The 16,410-nt window shown below is 40.1% G+C and overlaps 1 protein-coding gene across 1 annotated transcript in view; it reads left to right on the forward strand.

Moving 5' to 3' along the window:
• Window positions 1-12,702, forward strand: part of ZW10 (zw10 kinetochore protein) — a 32,021-nt gene extending 19,319 nt beyond the window's left edge. The window contains exons 10-16 of the mRNA XM_004749857.3: window positions 3,720-3,958; window positions 6,002-6,073; window positions 6,652-6,821; window positions 7,669-7,799; window positions 8,506-8,637; window positions 9,430-9,632; window positions 12,094-12,702. Of these exons, the coding sequence (XP_004749914.1) occupies window positions 3,720-3,958; window positions 6,002-6,073; window positions 6,652-6,821; window positions 7,669-7,799; window positions 8,506-8,637; window positions 9,430-9,632; window positions 12,094-12,214 (1,068 nt within the window). The 3' untranslated portion in view covers window positions 12,215-12,702. The remainder of the gene's footprint in view (window positions 1-3,719; window positions 3,959-6,001; window positions 6,074-6,651; window positions 6,822-7,668; window positions 7,800-8,505; window positions 8,638-9,429; window positions 9,633-12,093) is intronic.
• The last annotated feature ends 3,708 nt before the right edge of the window (window positions 12,703-16,410 follow it).

The following is a 16,410-nucleotide window of genomic DNA, read 5'->3' on the forward strand; positions in this document are numbered from 1 at the left end:
TTGCTGAGGCACTGGGAGGTTATTCATCTTCCAGTAGTTAGTTCTCTCATCTTTCAAGTGGTCCTGATATCTGCGTCTTTTCTAGGATACCTGTGGGGCCCAGATGAGATAGTGTACATGAAAGCGTTGTGGACATTGAAAAGCCCATGTAAATATAAGAGATCCCTGTTGTTGAAATTAGACCATATATCAACCTATGTAGATTTTTCTCGATTTTATTACTTGCGTTTTTGGTACACAATTTTGGGACAGGTGTAATTTTTTTAAATTAATGAATTAATGAATTAATTATTTGAAAAAAGATTTTATTTATTTTTTTTGAGAAAGAGGGGAGCATGAGAGAGGGCATGAGAGGAAAGAGGTCAGCTGGAGGAGCAGACTCCCCACCGAGTAGAGAGCCCTATGTGGGACCTGATCCTAGGACGCCAGGACCATCACCCGAGACAAAGGCAGCCGCCCAACGAACTGAGCCACCCAGGCACCCCTGCAATTTTTTTTTTTTTAAAGACTATTTATTTATTCATGAGAGAGGCAGAGGGAGAAGCAGGCTCCTGAAGAAGCAGGGAGCCTTATGTGGGACTAGATCCCAGGACCCCAGGATCATGACCTGAACCGTCCAGGTGCCCTGATTGGGTTTTGTTATGTCCAGAGATTATACCGTGTTGTGAAAGTGTTGAGTTCATGTCTTTGGCTAACAGAGGCACTAGTTTTGTAGTCAAAGTAATAAAACAAAAAAGATAATCATTGTAGGCTTTCAGCAATTATCTGCAAAGTCAGTGGGCTCTTTAATTTGCATGAAAGGTAATTTACTCCTTTGACCTTAGGTAAGTCTGTGTATTTTCTTTTCTGGGTTGTTTGTTTTGTTTTGTTTTGTGTATATAAAATATCTGGTAAATGTAAGGTGTTACTTAAATTAAAGTAAAACAGACGAAGGTAGTCCCTGAATAGAAAATTCCTCAGCCATTTTTTCTCCTGTCACAGTGATAGGGACTAGGCTTTTCTTCCTTCTCTCCCTTCTTTTGCGATCCTCCCTTTTTCTTGGGGGTCCCCTGTTACAGTGTCCACCCAGCAAAACAGTTCATTAGCCCTTTGAGATGCACAGATTTTAAAACATTTTGAGGTATTTTGGATTATTAAGGAGCTATAGGCCACTCAGTGCCAGCAGCTGTGCTGTGGGGTTTTATTTATTTTTACATAAATACTCCTTGATTATGTAATTCTCCTGCACAAAATCCGTTTAGAAAAAGACCCAGTAGCCTGACTGTAGCCTGTAAAGCCTTATAGGATTTGTCCTGCCATTCCCTCTCTGACCCGCTCTGCTATTACATTCTTCAGCTACAGGCTGCAGACGTGCTGGCCTCATTGCTGTTCTCCGAATTTGCTCGGCACACCTGGTTGCAGAACCTTTGAGTCTCTTGTCCCCTCTGCTTGGTACATTTTTACTACAGATACCTGGGTGACTTGTTCCCTTTTCTGGCAACTCCTTTTAAAATTGTGACCTCCCCCAATCCTGTACTGTTTTCTCCTTGCTTTATTTTTCTTCAAATTTCTTATTATCAACAAACATACCCAATGAATTACTTATTGTTTCTTTCTCTTTAGAGAATAAACTCCATGTGGGGCTTCCCCCCCGCTCCGCCCCGCCACCCTTTTGACTACTGTTCTATCTCCAGCACCAAGAAAATACCTTTACATAATACTGTAAACTTAGTACTGAGTAAACATTTGGTAAATGAATTAATGTATTTCTCACTTTCCTGTCCCATAACTTCTTGATATAAATAGGATCGTTACTGAATTGCTCTGTGACCCTGGGCTAAATCTTTAACCTTGCTGGACCTCATTTTTCTTTCTGTAATGTGACAGAATGGAACTAGGTAATCTCTGAGCTCCCTACTCAGCTAGCTCTGACATTTTTTAAGACTGTATTTTCCTCAAGAGCTCAAATCCCAACAGTAGCTTGCACTAGGTCAGGGTTTCTCAGTAGTGGCACTGTGGACATTTGGGACCAGGTAGTTCTTTGTTGTTTGCGGCCCTTTTGCAAGATGCTTAGTTGTATCCCTGATCTTTACCTACCAGATGCCAGTAGCACCTCTCCCAGTTGTGACAACCAAATATGTTTCCAGACATTGTCACATGTCCCCCAGAGGGCAAAATTGTCCCTAATTGAGAACCACTGCTCTAGATTCAATCCTGGTTCTTTCTCTTGGCGTTTAAGCCCCGGGTTAGATCTTCTAAACTGCTCAACTTTGAAAAGCTCCGTTTCCTTTTTCTGAAAGCCATTTTCAATTTAATTGCCTTTAATGGTTTTCATCTAAATTCTCTCTAAACAATTCCCGTTATATACCCACTCTTTTCCCAAAAGATCTAAAACTACTTTTTGTTGTTTTGACATTTTAACTGTCCACATCTTATATTCTTCCATCGTGGTTCCTTCAGCTTCCCCAAGAAGTCACTTCACTGGGTCGTGTGTATTTTGGGCCCACTATTTTTCAGACAGACATTAGTGTTTTTTTAATCATCTCTCTAATTACATTTTTTCTTCTCTCTATCTTTGCCATAAATTTGACTGCCAGCTCCCAGACATTTATATTCTCATTTAAACTCCTTAATAGCCCTTTGAAATGGGTATTATTATATTATTTTGTAGATCAGGAAGGCAAATTTGGTGACATAAACATTTTTATTAGACCTGGAGCTTTTTCTCTTAGCGGCTTGTGGAGAAGGTCAGCATGTACAGAGCAGACCTGCTGCTCCGCCTGCTTGGTTGCTTTGGTTTTCGGCCCCTCTGGCATCTTGGGAAAACAAGGTTTGAAGAGCATTACTGTAGCACAGTTTCTTCATTTTACGATGAGAAAATTGAGGTCCAGAGAGGTTAAATGACTTTGTTAAAAGTCAAGGTAAATATCACTGATGTTTCCAGGCTAGCAGCCTAGTGTTCTTTCAGTAGGTTTTGATAAGTGTAGGAATTTTCTTTTCTTTTCTTTCTTTTTTTAAAGATTTTATGTATGTATGTATTTATTTATTTGCCAAAGGGAGAGAGTGTGACACATGCACAAGCAGGGCAAGTGTCAGGCAGAAAGAGAGGGAGAAGCAGGCTTCCTGCTGAGCAGGGAGCCCGATGTGGGGCCTGATCCCAGGACCCTGAGATCATGACCTGAGCCGAAGGCAGACAGTTAACTGACTGAGCCACCCAGGTGCCCTGGAGTTTTCATTCTGTATAAATGTTAGGAAAGCTTTTTTGGTTTTAGTTTGGAAGTTCTGTTTTGTTTAGTAGAGGTAACCTGAATGGGTTATTTCTTAGACTAAGCCAATACATCTTACTGATGGTGAATAATTTAATGACAACAGAACACAAAACTAGACTGGTCTTCAGTAATTAGGTGTCTAGTCTGAGAAAGATGATTTTTGAAGGTCCTTTCATTTGCCTGAAATCTTGGGCCAGTTTTATAGCTTTGCTCTTTCCAACAATATGAAGAGTACAAAGAAGAAATGGAAGAATGGTACAGTAAAGGGGATTCTTGGTTTCTTAGGATATGCTCTCACCCAAGATCAAGCAGTTGTCAAAATAATTTTCATATTTATTCAAATCTTTTGATTACACTGTAGAGCCAAAACTTGATCATCATGCACGTCCACCAGTATCTTAACTCCTGTCAGCTTGCATTTGAATTATTCTGAGGACAATACATCTCCTCTGTTTTATGTTTGAATCTTAGATTACTCCTGATTCTAAGGTAAGTGTGCCGGACTTGCCCCGTCCTGAGGAGGATGAGAAGCCAGAAGTACAGAAAATGTCCACAACTCAGTACAACGAGGTGGTGAATTTAGAGCCTGAAAATACATTGGACCAACATTCCTTCTCTTTGCCCACGTGCCGCATCAGTGAATCTGTGAAGCAGTTAATGGAACTTGCCTATCAGACTTTACTAGAGGCAATAACCAGCAGTGATCAGTGGTAAGAGTTCTGAAAATGGCAGTGACGTGGTGATATGCACATCTAAACTAGGACATTTATTGAGAAAATTAGTGGAATTCTTTGGGTTTTCTTATCCCATTAGTTAGTATTTTTTTTCCCTAGAGAAACAATGTAGCAGATAGATCTATATCGATAATTCACTTTTATCTGCAATAACATGTACTTCTCAGAGCATATATTAGAAATGGAAGCATGTGTATGGATGAACGAATGGAGTTTCTTTGACATTAAATACGTTAATCACTTTTTTACAAAAAGCTCTTTTAATTTTTGTTTAATTTCTACTTTTTATAGGGGTTGAATGATGTTATATGAAGAAGCACTTGTAAAGAACTTAGAATACTTCCGGGACAATGATCAGTACTCCAGTATTCATTTTATTACTGGTGGCCGTGGTAATAGTGGTTGTTACACCATCTGCTGCAGCCTGCCCTGGCCTTTTAGCTTAGCATTCATTTTACGTTTTGAAATCCAGTCCCTAATTATAATTATTTTACATTTTTGTTTTTGACGCAGTAATGGTTGGTTGGAAGGCCAAAGGTAGAAGGAAAAGCATAGAATGTTCTGAAGATTGGATTTTATCATTTCAAGATAATGATTTCTCTTAATCTATCCTGTATTCAGGGTACCTCCGGCTCTAGTCCACATTTTGTTCTCAACCTCTCTGCTTCATGAGCTCCTCTCCTACTCCTAGACAAAATTGAGGAGAAGATGCCAGGCTGGAGCCCAGGCTGTAGAGTCGACTGACAAAAGCCCCTTTAGTTTGAGTCTGTGGGTAGCGGTTCTTTACTTCTTGTCCTCACAGGAAAGAACTTTCCCAGTTAGGGCCTGACTCAACTACATTGCCTCTCAGGTTGGCTTCCAGAGTTTTTGTTTTTATCTCCCCGTGCAAACAAACCCTTTTATTTTATTCTGCTCTAGAAAGAACATGTTTACTAAGATACTTCCATGACTTCAGGGAATTGTTGTGTTCATAAGCCCATCTAGTTTTAAATATAAGGAGGAAGAACAAACATGTAGAAAAGTATATATTCCTTAAAGAAAAAAAAAATATATATAATATATATATTCCTTTGGCAAAGTAAATTTAGGGGTAACTCTTATTTCACCTGAAACATACTAGACCAGAAGTTAGAGAGGCAAGGCATTATTTCCTCAATTTTTTGATAACAGAACACTGAACAGTAGTTTTTATACTGCATATCTATATGCATTCTTTCCTCCAAAAGAAATAGTTTTAAATAGGACAAGCAGAAACACAACTACATTATGACTCACTTCCCCGTTACCAAACCTTGAATAGCAACAAGTGCTCCAAAGTAAAATGAAATAGTAATCAAGTAATAACAGTGTTTCAAGATATAGTAACCGTGGCTTGTTTTTCTAAATATTTGTGGAATTCCTGTTACTTATTCAAGGTACACAGTTTAAGATAGTCTTATGTGGAATAAGCTGTGTAAACCTAATATATGTTCTAAGTGCATTTTAATAATAATCTTGAGGTGTTCCAAGGCCAGATTTAAAGGGCAAGAAATTTTGAGGTTAGAGTCTATCCTAGAAATGTTGATTCATCTCCTTGCATTGGGGTAAGGAAGAGAAAAGGTGAAAGCTGAAAGTCAGACTGATTCTAAAAGAACCAAGTGAATGCCTTTATTGATACCTTGCCCTTTGCAGAGTGTGTCAGTGAGAGCGTGACATTTGCTTGAGGCTTAGCTCCATTTGTTACTGAAGGGATACTCTGGGTACTGGCAGAATGCAAATTGATAATGGGAAAGAGGCTTTGGGTTAATGCTGCTATTCTGAAAATTATTAATAGATATAGGTTTTTCGAACTGCGATCTAGTTAGTAAATACTGGTTGAGAATATATTTCCATCTAGATTAAGGGTGTTTTCAGCAGTGACCAGAGCAGGTGTTCTCTTGAACTGTAGTTTTGGTTGATGACTAATGTGCACTTAGTTTGACCTTTTTTTCTCATTGCCAGTATCCTTATGTATTCCTGTTGAAACTTTTTTTCCTCCAGTGCTGTTCAACTTTTCTACTCAGTGAGGAATATCTTCCATTTGTTCCATGATGTCGTGCCAACATACCATAAGTAAGTGCCACTGTGTCTGATTTCTCTATGGTTCTGTATATCTGAGGCGTAAGTGGGGTTAAAGCCAGTAATTGTATGTTCCCACCAAAAATATTTTGGTTACTAAAATTCAGAATGAAACGCAATAAACCATTTAAAAAATCATGTTGGGAGAATATTGGTTATTTACTCAAGTCTAAACATCTGTATATTTAAAACTTTCCCAAGTGGCTCTGGTCTGTAGCCAATTTGAAAACTAGTGATTTAGAAGAGTTTTAGTGCTTCATTGTCTAAGTGAAAAAGGAATTTGGCAGAAGGGCAGCAAGTCTCTACTTGCTCTGACTGGTCAGCGTTGGGTTTGAGGGGAATGACTGGGTACAGCTCTGCTTGGTTTACATACAGAGTCAGCACAGGTCAACATCTGGGTTCCCTTGCTCCTTCTTTCCTGTTAATTACAGGGGTAGGATTATAGGATCAGGCTGCACTCGGGCAGAATAGTTTCCTTCTGACTGACTGGGGTGGGAGTGATGAGACTGGACCTTGTCTCAGCCTTGGTAACCTGTGATTTCTTTCTCTTTCTCCCCCTCCTCTTGGCCTAGGGAGAATCTTCAAAAACTGCCCCAGTTGGCCGCTATTCACCACAACAACTGTATGTACATTGCTCACCACCTGCTGACGCTTGGGCATCAGTTCAGATCGCGTTTTGCCCCCATTCTTTGTGATGGCACCACGACCTTTGTGGATCTCGTACCTGGCTTCAGGAGACTTGGTAACGATACCTTCATTTTAGGAAAACAGAGTGATCATGCAGCTTCTCAGCCTAGTGTCTTTGTAACTTATGAATGAGGCAGCTAGAGATTAGGTGGTGGTCCTGAGCTATATTGGAAATGGGAGAGCATTTAGTTTGCAACTGTTCCCAGTTATTTAATTTTATAAAGTGAATGCAGTCTTTGTGGAAATATTACTTTTTATGACATGATTTCATGTACATTAGAGATCCAGGCTGCATGGCTGGTGTGCAGTGAATTCACCAAATCAAAGTCATGTCAGTAGAATGACACATAATGAGATTTGGATTGTGATAATTCTGTTAGCATTGTCGGTAAGTGCTTACTAATGTCACTGCTTGTTCTTTTGCAGAACCTCAAGATAGCTCTCTGCCCTTCTACCTAGGTTTACTTGGCATTATTAAAAATCAAAAGAAATGAAATGTGGAATAAATCAATATGTTTACTATAATGATATTCTAAGAAAAGCAGGGACTGTATATGATTCACTTAGCTTTTTACTTCCTGATTTCTAACTTAGGTGGTATAGATCTATTAGAAAAATGAGTAGCTGCTTCTTTGGAATAACTAATATTTCTTATCTGACCCTGGACAGACTACTGGGAAAGACTTACTATCTGGAGAGTGGGTTCGGAGGGACTGGCTAATGTATTAGAAGTGATTATTTCTAGTAACCTTATAGCAGCTTTATGATGTCATCAGGCAAGCAGTTGTTTTCGAATAAGCAGAATTATGGATGATTCATGCTTGTCTCTCTTCCTCCACCCTGGAGTTCTAGTAGGCAACGGAACAACTTTTAGAATTCTTTCTTCTATTTCTGCACCATAGGGACAGAGTGTTTTTTGGGCCAAATGAGAGCACAGAAAGGAGAACTTCTGGAAAGACTGTCAAGTGCTAGAAACTTTTCCAACATGGACGATGAAGAGAATTACTCTGCAGCAAGTAAAGCAGTCCGGCAGGTGGGCAGCTGCTGTTAGCTGTGGGATTTGTACTTTTCCACTAGATAATTCCCCCTCGTGTTTTACACAGCAAAGAATGCACAGTAGGTAGCTCAGTTGATTCTCTATAACGCCCATGGGAAGATAGGGGTACTTTTATAGTCATGCTTACAATCTTTCCCTTTCCTTATCCCACCAAGCCAATAGGAAGCTATCTTTCTTTTTGTCCATCCAATAAACATGACTAGTTATTAATAAGTGTCCTAGCAAGGTTTTGATCCACAAATTTGAGTTTGGGAAATCTGAAATAATAGCTTTTACCTCAGTGCCCCTCTCTCTCCTACATGATTTGTCATTGCCTTTTTATTTATTTATTTATTTATTTTGAGCACATGGTTTTTGTTTATTTATTGTTTATTGAAGTGAAAGCTAATACACACTATTATATTGGCTTCAGGCATACAATGTAGTAAGTCCACAATCCTGTCCATTTGTCAGTGCGTCTGGTTTATCTTGCAGTGGTTTTCCCATCCTTGGGATAAGTCTCTTTTTCATCTGGCAGGGGTATCACTGGGGTGACATCTTCAAAAGAAGCTTGTTATTTTGATGACTTTACCTCCCCTTCCTATGATGCCTCTTTCCCCATATCCATGTGCTGAGTGTGAATGTGCAGAATGGAGTTGGCACCCGTCTCTTTTTTGGGTCAGCAGCTGTACTCTTCTGACAGGTACTACACCAGCTGAAGAGACTTGGAATCGTGTGGCAGGATGTCCTGCCGGTGAATATATACTGCAAGGCCATGGGGACTTTACTCAATACAGCAATTTCTGAGATCATCGGCAGAATCACTGTTCTAGAGGTAAGGGCCGTTACATGCTCGCCAGACTTGAGAGGGCGGTCCTTGTCTCAGAGTGTCATTTTACTAAGAAAATGATGTTGAAATCTCATTTCTAGTCAACACAGATGGTAGAAGAGATTGCTCATGTTTTAACGTCTAACTCATTATACTGTTTTTTTTTCAGTTCCATCTTAATTCTGTTTTGCTAGAGACTTGCTAAGTTCTATCTTTTATACTTATATAAGGAAGTAGGATTTACTGCTTCTCCCTTTAGCATAGTGTGAATTATGAATGAGAAGGCTGGAAACTGTGTAGTCCTTAGATGTGTTATAAAGTGTGAAGTCATATATTTATTTAATTTGCAAGTGAACTAAATGATTTGGTAAAGTGAGATGCGGCCTGGTGCCGATACCACTTTTCAGCGCACTCTTGCCGTTGGGATTACATATGTGAACCTAGATGCAGGTTGCCTGGACTCTGCCGGCTGATGTCTCTACAGCATAGATTGGCCAAATCCTCGTTTATAAAAATATCCCCGCTTTTCAGCAAGCCGTGCCACATTTCTGCCAGAGAAATGGGCTTCTTCGTGTAGGCATACTAAGTTATTGACATTCTGTTGAAACACACTTTGTGTCATTCTTGCGTGAGGAGTACTGTCAGAGAGCCGATGATATTTCATGTCTGCTAAGGTGTGCTTAGGTACTTGGAAAACGAATTGCTGTATCTGACCCTTGGACAGCATGCACCAAAGATTTTCCTGACGGCTAAGCTGGCCCAATTCTCTTCTTTTGTGTTCCCTCTTGGCAAAACCAGGACATCTCTACTGAAGATGCTGATAGATTGTATTCCTTATGCAAAACAGTGATGGATGAAGGACCCCAAGTATTTGCACCTCTGTCTGAAGAAAGCAAGAACAAGAAATACCAAGAAGAGGTTCCAGTCTTTGTGCCAAAGTGGATGCCATTTAAGGAATTGATGATGATATTACAAGCCAGCCTGCAAGAAATTGGGGATCGGTGGGTATAACCCTTTTATAGAGGGTTATCTCTCTCTCTCTCTCTGTGTCTGTTTGTGGTGCCATTGATAGCAGTGCTCTTCTCCGTTTCTTGATTTTGCTCAGGAAAGTTTCATATTGAGTCACAGCAGTTGGGGCCTTTGCATGATCTGTAATAGTGTAGATCTCATTACCACTTTCTCCTATTTGATAACATAAAGACTTCTTGTTTCATATTACTTTGGTCTTGAACATATTCTGGCAGGCTGTGCCAATAATCTTGCATTTTTAAGAAGGACAACCTTCTGACACCTGGGTGGAAATTGTTGCCCATTTTAACCAACAGTGGATACGTTTTATTTAAAAAAAATTTTTTTTACGGTTTTATTTATTTGACTGAAAGAGACATAGTAAGAGAGGGAACGCAAGTAGGGGGAGTGGGAGAGGGTGAAGCAGGACCCTGGGATCATGACCTGAGCTGAAGGCAGAGGCTTAAGGATGGAGCCCCCAGGTGCCCCAAGTAGATACATTGTAAGATTGACTTTGATTTGTTAAAAGTGAAGTGACTTTTGTTTGAATGGAATATTCAGCATCAAACCACAGTTTGATCGATCAGCAGTTCTTCTGCAGGGAGTACAGTGGCTTTAGAGATTAAGCATCATACACATAGAGAAGATTCATCTTTTCTGAAATAAAGTGGATGGTGTTTTTCCCCGACATCAGAGACCATCTGTTAACATTGCTGTGAGCAGTAAATACATGCTTTATTGTATCATACTTGGTGTGCGGAGGTCACTGATGCTGCACAGAGGAGGATAGATATGGGTTAGTTATACATTTGTGGGTGCTTTTATTATTGTCTTGGTAAATTATTGATGAGTATGCGTACTTTACATAGGGAGCTCCCTGAGTTGGCCTTCAGGTCCATCTCCATCCTCAGAGCTACCTGTCTGCCTGTTTTAGCCTGGTTTACTAGTTCATTTACTAGTTCATTATGGATGCACCACTGTATCAGACCAGTCATCCCGATGTGCCTGAGCTATTCTCAGTGTATACTGTCTGTCCTAAAACTGGGAAAATGAGATTTCTATACTAACTATACTATCTATACTACCTTAGTATAAAATTTGATTTATTTATTTGTTATTTACAAGTCCTTCGTAGGTAATGTCTTTAGGTAAGACTCCAGAGGGCAGCAGATAAGAAATTTTCTTTCTGCTGTTAACCCTCCTGCAGCCCAATAATCATTAATACTTTGTTGTGAGAAGAAGTACTGGTATATCTTAGCTTCATATTTTCTCCCTAGGAAGAATTTTTCTCCTAGAGATTTCACTTAAACCTAAGAATGGTAACTAATTGGGTAATTTTTTTCTGAGGAAACTACCTGCAGTTATATAGTTTAAATCTTTTAATATTATAAAATATATATATGAAATATACGTATGTATACATTTAAATATTTTAATATTATGAAATTTACATATATGTAAACATATTTACAATCTAAAGGAAACAAGTAAAATGTTTGTGTTCTTATTACCTAATTTAAGAAAAATATTACCAGTACCGTGAAGGCTCCTATATGCCCCTCTCCAGACATTTCTTCCCATAGGCAGCCACTATCTTGAATTTTACTTACTTCTTTTCCTTTCTTTAGAGTTTTGCCACATTTGCACATATCCCTGAACAATAGAGTTTAGTCTTGCTTGTGTTTGAACTTTCTATAAATGGAGTCTTCCATAACTTGCTGCTTGTGTTCAATATTCTGTTTTTGAAATTCACGAGAGTATGCAGAGCTGTAGTTTGTGTTCACTGCTGTATCAGATTCTGTTGTACAGATATTTCGTTGTTTATTTATCCTATTGCTTCATAGTTTCCCTGGTATTTGGTATTATCAGGCTCTAAAATTTTTGTTAGTGTGAAATGGTAGTTCATTGTCATTGTAATTTAAATTTCCCTAAATTCTAATGATATTGGGCATCTTTTTATTGATCATTTGTTTTTCTTCTATTGTAAAATGCCTGTTCATGATTTTTGCCCTTTATTCTATAGGATTGTTTGTGATTTCCTTGTTGATTCAGGGAAGTTTGCTATGTATTTTTTATACCAGTCCTTTGTTGGTTAAAGTTTGTTGCCTGTGGCTCATTTTTAAAAATAGTTACCGATCCCAAGATTCTATTTAACCATATGAGGATGTGGCCATATTTCTCAAGTTCAAGCAAGACTTAGTGAATATAGAATAAGGGGGGACAGTGTTATCTTCCTAACCTCATCTCTTCATCTAACTGTGCTGATACCAAAATAACTCAGAGAAGCAAAAGTTACAGAGATTTGGTGGTAGAGCCATCAAGAGGGGGAAGGATGCCAGGATCTGTTTTACTTCCATTTAAGACAAATGAGCATTTGGGTATAAATAAGCAGTTTTAAAATCTTGCTTATACAGAGACATAAGAGGAAATAGAATTTTATCTTTTATTTTGCAGGTGGGCAGATGGAAAAGGGCCCTTGGCAGCTGCATTCTCTTCCAGTGAAGTAAGAGCTTTAATTCGTGCCTTGTTCCAGAACACAGAAAGAAGAGCAGCTGCCCTTGCTAAGATTAAATAGCTGCGTCTTCCTAAGAAAGCCATGTCTTGACTGTGTGGATTCCTTCTCTTGGTGTAATTACTATTTTAAAGACTTCTTGGAATCATCCATTAGTTTCAGTGAACCAGGATATCATGGAAGTCTGATTTCACCCAAGAACGCCTTACCTTCTGGCTTGTATGAGGCTTTGTTAAAGAACTGGACATTAATATAAACTGTCAAGTGACGCACCTCAATTGGTTGACTTTTTAGCCATCCTCCCTTGATAAGAAACTGTCGGGTAGCATTATTTCATGTCGCTTCCGGGCCTTCTGGGAACCGTATCCATTGTAGATGTAGACCCTGGCCTCCGATCGAGGAATCCTAGGGATTCCAAGAGTCAGGGTGAAGAATTTGTGTGCAGATGGGAGGTATATTTTGGGGGCTAGGGGAGCCATATCTGTCCTTGCCAGAATTAAGAAGACTTCCTTTAATATTTCTTTCCAATAAATAATGCTTTTCAGAGTTAAGGGTGACTGTCTTTAATAACATAGGAGCTTTGACAAAAGAGACCAATGAGTTTTCTGGTCTTTTGTACCATTCTCTCTGTTGACATTCATGATTCTCACAGAGGACTTAATTGCATCTTCTTTCTTCAATTGTCTGGTAATTTGTAGGAGTCTTAGGACTTCCTTTCAGTTTACATTTTTGACATTTTTTCTATTTCAACTAAATTCTGTTTTTTTTTGGTTGGAAATCTTTTTTCACCTTTTCTTAAACTCCACTGTTTCAGTACCTTATCAAATGGCCAAGGTTTTAAATTGGTCACATTCCTTTGTCACATAATATATGCCCTGAGATACTAACTCTGGGCTCCGTAGCCTAATCCTTGATTTGCTGAAATGGGCAATTCTTCAGCTCTGCTTAATCGGTTTTTAACTCTTTTTCAGCCTTCGGAGGTTTGCATGATGTCCAGGTTATCCTGGCCCTCTGTAGGACTCTTCATACTGAAAGACAGTTTCCTCTCATGAAAAGAATAAAGGGTGTGATTTTTTAGATGCTGTCCAGGTAGACACAGCCTGGAAGAAGTTTTCAGGACAGTGGGCATGCTTCCTTAGGCTTAACCCCTTGATTCCTGGTACACAAGAACAATGATTTTTCCTCCTGTCTTCAAGTGTCCTGCCTTCTCCCTCAGTTCTGGTTCAGCCCCTACTCCTTCCGGTTGCTTAGTTTTTCTTTTACCTACTATAGGGATCAGAGAATAATGAAAAAAAGAAGGCCGTTTTTGTTTTTAATAAGAGAGCTCAGCTGTGGTTAACAATGAGCTATTTGTCTATACCGAGCACGTCCTACATTGAGAACTCACAGAAAAAAGTACTGCCTGAACCAACTTTAGTTTTTTTGAGAACAAAGGAGTTGTCTCTCTTGAGAGAGGAAGGAGCCATTTTCACGGGTGAAGAAAATATCTGTTGTTGAAAATTCGCACAATTTCAGGTAGCATTCTTCTCTCAGCAAGTGAGAGAATGGGGAGCTAAGGACAGAGCTGAAATAAAGGCATCCCAGGGCTATTACACTGAAGAGCGGGCTTCTTTTGTTCATAGAAGCTATTCCTGTTGCTTGACAGGTACAGCAATTTGGGGGTGGGATCTCTTGTAACTGAAAGGCACACTTCGCATTCTTTCCCTCCCCTCAGTAGCACAGAAAATTGCATTGCAGTTCTTGCGAGGCCGTGTCGACTGTGTCTCTCAGGACTGTTTCCCCTAGCAAACAGTTTGGACACACACAGAGGAGGCACATGGCTCTTCTTCCCTGGCCAGGGCAGTGGGGAGCTGGTGATCAAGTGGACGTTCATTTTCGGCAGAGACAAGCCATCCAGTGGGGCACTTGGCAGTTGGGTTTGTCCGGAAGCTCTTACAGGGACCTTGAAAGTACCTGTTCTGATTGGGAACCTGAGTGGGAATGGGAGTAGAACCTGCTTTTAGAGAGACCATGCAGATTATGGGAGGAAGGGAACTTCCAGAGGACTCACTGAGTGGCTCTGTGGGCCAGCTAGAAAAAACCCCTTTCTAAATAACAACCAGGACTCTACGAATGACGCTAAGAGTGAAATTCAAGAAGGTTCCCCAAGCTTTTAGGAGAAAAATTTTTGTTAAAAAGGTGAGATGGCAAACAGCCTGAATCTATTTGGTAGTGACTTCTGTCCCTATGCGGATCATGGATTGTTGACTTCCCTCCTGATTTTCTACGGTCAGTTTTGCACGAGGATTTCTCTCTAAAATGGAGATCCTCCAGATGGCACTCTTACTTCAGGCCTGGGAGCATCACAAGGCCTGTAGGTCTGGTCTGTGGAAATTTGCCCTGGGTGTATATTGTTGGCCTGGGTCAGCCCTGGAAGATCCTTCAGACTCCGGACAGCAGCCTTACTCACTGTAACCTGTGAGATGTGACCGACCCATCACTTGTGAGTAGATCAAATGGGTTTTCTTTCATCAGTAACATTGTGAAAGAAGTGGATAGTCTGCTTCCCTTACACTATTGCTTACGGCAATGATTCCTGGCCTTTTGTGGGGTTTCTTTTTATTGTTAATTTGATGTCTCAAGATTTTGTCTATCATCTGTAAGTTCTGTGTGGTATGTGTGTGTATACACACACACAAACACACACACACACAGAGGGTAGTTTTCTTATAAGAAAACTGGCCCAAAAGAGTTTGCCCAAGTTCCACAATTAGTTTGTAGCATGGATACATGAAGCTCTGTATAGAAGTAACTTCTTCAGGAAAGGATGTAACTGTAAATGCAGGAGAGGATGAAGCTATTGGAAAGTGTCTCACATACAAAAGGTCTTGGCACAAAGTTATCTTTTGTTTTTTATTTTATTTTTTTTAAAGATTTATCTATTTATTTATTTATTTGACAGAGAGAGATCACAAGTAGAGGGAGAAGCCGGCAGAGAGAGAGAGAGAGGGAAGCAGGCTCCTGCTGAGCAGAGAGCCCGATGCGGGACTCGATCCCAGGACCTTGAGATCATGACCTGAGCCGAAGGCAGCAGCTTAACCCACTGAGCCACCCAGGCGCCCCCAAAGTTAGCTTTTAAAATTAGATTTTGATGGCCACATTCTTCCTAATCATGGACTTGATTTTGAACATTTGTTTTGTGGTGACTTCCTCCTAAAAATATACATTGTCCTAAAGCCTAACATTTCCTGAAAGTAACAAAGCCCCACTTTGAGGTTTTCAATTATCATATGGTTTAGACAGAATTCCTCCCTTTGTCATGAGGGTTTTGGCTTAAGATTTTTTTGGGGGGGGTTTTAAGAATTTTGGTATGTCACCTGACATAACTGGGGACAGACTTAGATGTCTCAAAATGAAGTTATGAAATCTCTGCCCAGAGGTTGGGAGGAGGGCAATAATTCTGATGAGCTCCGTTTAAGTTCTGCGCTTCTCCTCAGAAATCAGCTGCTCTAGATTTCCTGTTTAGTGTGAAAGACTGTGGTGGAAGAAAACTGGTACCAAGACCACAGACACCTACCTCTGCCTTGCCTCAGCCTTCCGGGCAGTTCTGGATTTTCCTGTATTCATCCCCCACTTAAGTTTATTGGGTGCCCCGGCTTGTCCTAGTCACTGAACAACCTCCCCACCCCCCCACCCTGGAACAAAAATTCCTGTCCCTCTGGTGATTTAAATTCTAGTGACAAAGGTGATAAACTAAGTAGATTAGATAGTATGTTTGAAGATTTTAAGCTTCGCTATGGGAAAAATAAATGTAGAGGGATAAATGTGAACCCCACAAGAATTCCAGAGAAAGGAGAAAAGGGGAGGGAGTTGTCATTCTAAAGAGGATAGAGTACATCTTCTTGAGAAGGCAGCGAGCTATGTGGCTACCTGGGTGCAGATAATTCTGAGTAGACAGACCAGCCCTTGCAAAGGCCTAGGGTGGTGGGCGTGTGCCTGGTGGACTCAAGAACTAGCAGAGTGAGGGAGAGGAGTAGGAGGAAGAGACGTTAGAGAAGTAACAGGAGAAGGTACGACTGCGTACTCCATCGTAAGGTTTTTGTTTTGTTTCTTTTTACCTCTGAGTAAGTAGGAAAGCTTCAGTAGCTTCGAAAGAAAAGGTGGGGGGAAGCATATATAAAAGCATAGAAAATACTATGGTGAAACCCTAGGTACCCATCACCCGTCTTCAACAGTTACGATCATCCAGGCAGTGTAACACCTGTGATCCTCTGTCCTCC

The sequence above is a fragment of the Mustela putorius genome, unplaced genomic scaffold (genome assembly GCF_011764305.1).
Source record: "Mustela putorius furo isolate JIRA1106 unplaced genomic scaffold, ASM1176430v1.1 tig00000460_pilon_pilon_pilon, whole genome shotgun sequence".
NCBI lineage: Eukaryota > Metazoa > Chordata > Mammalia > Carnivora > Mustelidae > Mustela > Mustela putorius.